General features: G+C 35.4%; 1 protein-coding gene across 1 annotated transcript; it reads right to left on the reverse strand.

The window, feature by feature from the left end:
• Positions 1-3,049: 3,049 nt before the first annotated feature.
• LOC127538859 (olfactory receptor 2AP1-like) lies at positions 3,050-3,976 on the reverse strand. Its single transcript, XM_051962648.1, has one exon. It carries the CDS (start codon positions 3,974-3,976, stop codon positions 3,050-3,052), a length of 927 nt encoding a protein of 308 aa, XP_051818608.1.
• Between the last annotated feature and the right edge of the window lie 868 nt (positions 3,977-4,844).

A 4,844-nucleotide genomic window follows, 5' to 3' on the forward strand; every position in this document is an offset into this window, starting at 1 on the left:
ACTTTTTCCTGTCTCCATCTTTTGACACTTCTTTCTTTCTCAAAAATTACCCATAATAGTTTATATCTATTAAATTCATGTGATTTAATTAAAAATTTAAAATCTTTGAAAGTGGTCAGGTGCTCTTACAAGATTTTCTCCTTTTGGGACTTTATTCACCTCTTAATTATTTTATTTTATTTTAATTTTTTCTATTAGAACATCAAAACCTTAAATAGTGAAGATAATGGAAAAATAGAGTTAAAAAGCAGATAACTCCATTATTAATGAGTGAACAAGCATCTATCCAAAGCCAATATTTAAAATTAATATTCTTTGGTGATTTTGTATAATTGTGAAATATGCAACAGCATGATCTCAGTAGAATAACCAATTGCTGGTGGCCAGCAGAGCTATGAGAAATACATTAGGAGTATAAACAGATTTTAGACTATTGCCAGCAATATCTACATAAAAGGTGTAAAAATCTTTGTCATTGGAGGTGGATGATAATAGTACCACATTGAGAATAAGAGCCAAAAAAGCAGCTTTTTTTTTTTGGAAGGGGAGAGCCCACGCACACAAACCTAACCAAAAAAAAAAACCACATGCATATGTTTGCTGAATGAAGAATTCAGTTTGTTAAAGGGAAAAAAGAAAGAGGCAGAATTCAATTAATTGAATTCATTTCCCCTCAATTCAATCACTGTTTATTATGGGCTTTACTCATTGAACGAGCTATTGGTCTAAAATGGATTCAACGATAGAAAACAGCATAATCTATTCCTTTGGGAAGATTATAGTCCAACAGAGTCTTTTAGGCATATTCACAGACATATTCTAAAATGCAAAAATTCTAGGATGTTAAAAGTGCAAAGAAAAGTTTCAGATAAAGTAATAGGGAAAAATTGAAGGGACTGAAATAGCTTTTATCTGATTAATGACAAAACCAATATAGTGATGTAGGAGAGGTCAAAATAGGACTAGAGAACAAATAATTCATCCTCAAATTTGATTTGCAGAAACTAGAGTGAGTGAAAGAAAGTAAAAGAAAAATAAGGCTAAATAAGGAAGATTAGAGTTAGGTTGAGAAAGATGTTAAGTAATAGGGCATCCAGTTTGCATTTTATTTGTCAAACAATGGGAAGGTATTTGATTGTTTTTGAGCCACAGAGTAATGAGTCAGAACTATGCATCAAGAAAATTATTCTGCTGATACGTGAAGGATATATTACAGAGAGGAGACTGCAAGTAGGAAATTCATTAAGGAAACTGAGAAGGAGGGACAAAAGATAATGAGACTTTTACCTAAGGTTTTGATAATGTGAGTGGAAAGGAGAATGGGCCTTCCTAAGGTGTTGGCAGGAAATGTTTGTTCTTCTGTTTTTGCTATATTAAAAAAAAAAAAACTAAAAGTTTCTTTATAAAAGTTAATTGCTGTTTATTGGTTAAATGGAACTGGGATGCCAGTGACTGACAGCTAATAGTGGGGAAATACACAAAAATGAGGGCTAGTGCAGATGACATTGGAGAAAGTTACCACCATCCCTTAAGGAGAGAACTTTGAAGGGGAGATGGAAGAGTGAGGCCCAAATTTTCACTATATTTCCATATAGGATGACTTTGAGGGATATGTGTAGTCTCATGAAGGGAATACTCTTTTTAACAGTGCTAATTGTAACACATTTACTCCTTCTTATCCAGTGTTACTCATATTTGTGTCATATAATTCCAATTCAGGAAGACCCAAGCTGAGGGCTTTCTTTTGGATCCCTTGATATTCAGTGGTTATGCATGAAATACACTAGAGTTGTCTTTCATGACTAGTCTATCTCTTTTTAATGCATTTTGTTTATGCAGTTTCATCTAAGAAGATGCCCAATACTTATTGTCCACTCTTGATTCACAGTATTTTAGACAGCCCATAGAACTGGAATATTAGCACATATGTCTTGGACAAACTTTGCAAATGGATAGTGACCTGGAACAAGAATTGGATAAAAGATGGTTTGTTGAACTATAATTGGGTTACAAATTATGTAGTATTTCTGATGATTTCAAATGTTTCCCAGAAAGAGAGGTCCATCTTTTTAAGACCAATTTTTCCCCCTAAGGCAATTGGGTTAAGTGATTTGCCCAGGGTCACACAGCTAGGAAGTGTTAAGTGTCTGAGACCATATTTGAACTCAGGTCCTCCTGATTTCAGGGCTGGTGCTATCCACTGTGCCACCTAGCTGCCCCCAGATCAATATTTTTTCAGTGATTCCCTATTGCTCCCAAGTTGATTACATTTTACAATTGATAAGTTCCAAGTCACTCAAAGAGCAATAGTGTAACATACAGTAGGCAGTAAGTGAACTGGGTAGGAAAAGATTCTTAAGAGAAGGGATGTCAAATTTATATGGTATCTTCCCTATATTAACCATTAAAATATTGGAAGGCAGTCTTCCTGTTTCCTTCCAAGTTGTCTTTCCCCTAGGCTAAATAAAAACATTAATCACATTTGATCTATTTATACCACTTTTTTAGTCATCTCAAATTTTTTCAGTAGTTACTTATTGTCTCTAGAATATATAATTCAAAAATCTTCAATCTAGTTTTAAAAATCCTCCATTTCAACTTATATTTGATATGATTTTCTATTTTCCATCAGAATGTTCTGCTAGTTGTTTCCTATATAAGACATTCCAGCTCCACACTTTGTGCTTGAAAGACTAATTTACCATATCTGGACTCTTGCCTCTTAGAATCTCTGGCATCCTTCTAAGTTCAGCTTAATTGACTCTTCCTAAATAAAACTTTTACTGACTCTTCCCTCCTCCCACAAACATAATACTCTCTCCCCTTTGAAATTGCTTTATATTTACTTATCTGTATATGTATTCTATTCCTGCAGTAGAATATAAGTATCCCAGGGACAAGGATATATTCCTTTTTATTTTTGTCCTCAATGTCTGGCATAGCATTTTATATAGTAGAAAAAAAATTAATGTTTACTGAATTGATTTAAACTAAATTCATCCGCTCTTTTCATCTTTAGTTTCCATCCAGGCTTGAATTCTACAATTCATCAATGATTTGTGATCTTTTGGACTAAGTCCTTAAAGGCTTGAATCACTTGTTTGTTCCTTAGGGTATAAATGAAGGGATTTAGCAGGGGAGCAACTGAGGTTTGGAGGATACCTACACCCTTATGGAAGCTGACATCTTTTGCTGAGAGATTAATATACATAAACATGCAGCTGCCATAAGAGAGAGAGATGACAATCATGTGGGAGGAACAAGTAGAAAAGGCCTTTTTCCTTTGTTGAGCAGAAGGAAATCTAAGAATTGTTTGGATGATGTTTGTATAGGAAACAAGGACTAGCCCTAGTGTGACCAGAAGTGTTAATGAAGCTAAGAGAGTATCCACTAGCTCTGTCACTCCCGTGTCTGAACAGGAAAGCTTCAAAAGTGGAGCAGTGTCACAGTAATAATGATCCATGGTATTGAGTGAACAGAAATTCAGCTGACCTGCCATGAAAATTGCTAAACCAGAAATGAATAAGCCAGCCAGCCAAGTACAGAGAATTAACAGGATGCAGACTTTGCTGCTCATGATGGTTGTGTAATGTAGAGGCTTGCAGATGGCAACATACCGGTCATAGGACATAGCAGCAAGGAGGTAAAACTCAGTGGCCCCCAGAAATATGGCAAAAAAGTACTGAAGAAAGCAGCCAATAAAACTGATGGTTTTGTTTCCTGTTGAGATACTGAATAGCAGTCTGGGAGTAAAAACAGATGTGAAGAAAATTTCTAAGATGGAAAAATTCCGAAGGAAAAAATACATAGGGGTCTGGAGATGGGAATCCAACAGTGTGAGGATGATGATGGTCAAGTTGCCAATAATGCTAAACAGGTAGGTGAAAAAGAGAAAGAGGAAAAGTACAACCTGAAATTCAGGAACATCTGTCAAACCCAACAGGATGAATTCAGTTAATGTGGTGAGGTTTTTCATTGTGACCTTGACTGGATCTGAAATTGAATAAAAGAGAAATGAGTGCTGAGGATAGAAGAGGTAAGATTCAGGCTAGGAGTGTCAATGAAATCAGTACATGAACATGTATCTTTCTGATCATGCTCCCCATAAACTCTGTTTTTGGGTGAAGACACTTTATCTTGAAAGTCCTTTTCAAGAATTCCCCAAGCCAACATTTCCATGTAGCTTATTTGTAGATGGATATTGATAAACTGGAGAACAAGCAGATAAGAATGATTTAGATAGTGGGAGTAGCAAGATTCCACCTTAGTAGGTACTTTTAGTTACCTGAAGAAGCTTTGCTAGAGAACAGTTCTATATGATAAGAGTCCCTCTCTGTGCAACAAAAAATGCCCAACTCAAAATCCAAGAAAAGAGGCAGACATATCATTGGATTAATAACTTTTCCAGCAGAGTGTTGGGGCTTCAGATAATGTGTCCTATAAGCCAGTATCCTTTTATCATTTTCATTCTTTCCTGATTCTGTAGCATCTCCAAAACAAAAGGTATGCCATCCTTGTCCCCTCCCTCTCTATGTGGAACCACTCCCCCCTCTCTCCCAAACTGTAATTTTATTGTTGATTCCTTCTCTGTGACTATTATTATCCTTTGTCAAATAAACTTTGGCTTTCAGGAATAAATTTTTTTGTTTGATTGTATATCCAGAGTCTTTCTGCCTAATATGATCATCAATTTTGGACTTTCAGTCTCCAGCTGTTTTTTCTTCAGAGACTTTACATACAAATTAATTTCTTGATTCATAGTTATAGAAAGAAGAAAAGTATTTGGAGATTATGGGTTGCCTGAGAAGGACATACATTCCTAAAACCCTACTTATATTGATTTA

Source organism: Antechinus flavipes, chromosome 5 (assembly GCF_016432865.1).
Source record: "Antechinus flavipes isolate AdamAnt ecotype Samford, QLD, Australia chromosome 5, AdamAnt_v2, whole genome shotgun sequence".
Lineage (NCBI taxonomy): Eukaryota > Metazoa > Chordata > Mammalia > Dasyuromorphia > Dasyuridae > Antechinus > Antechinus flavipes.

Coding starts and splice junctions, on each gene's coding strand:
- LOC127538859 (XM_051962648.1), bottom strand. CDS start 3,976: ATGAAAAACCTCACCACATTAACTGAATTCATCCTGTTGGGTTTGACA.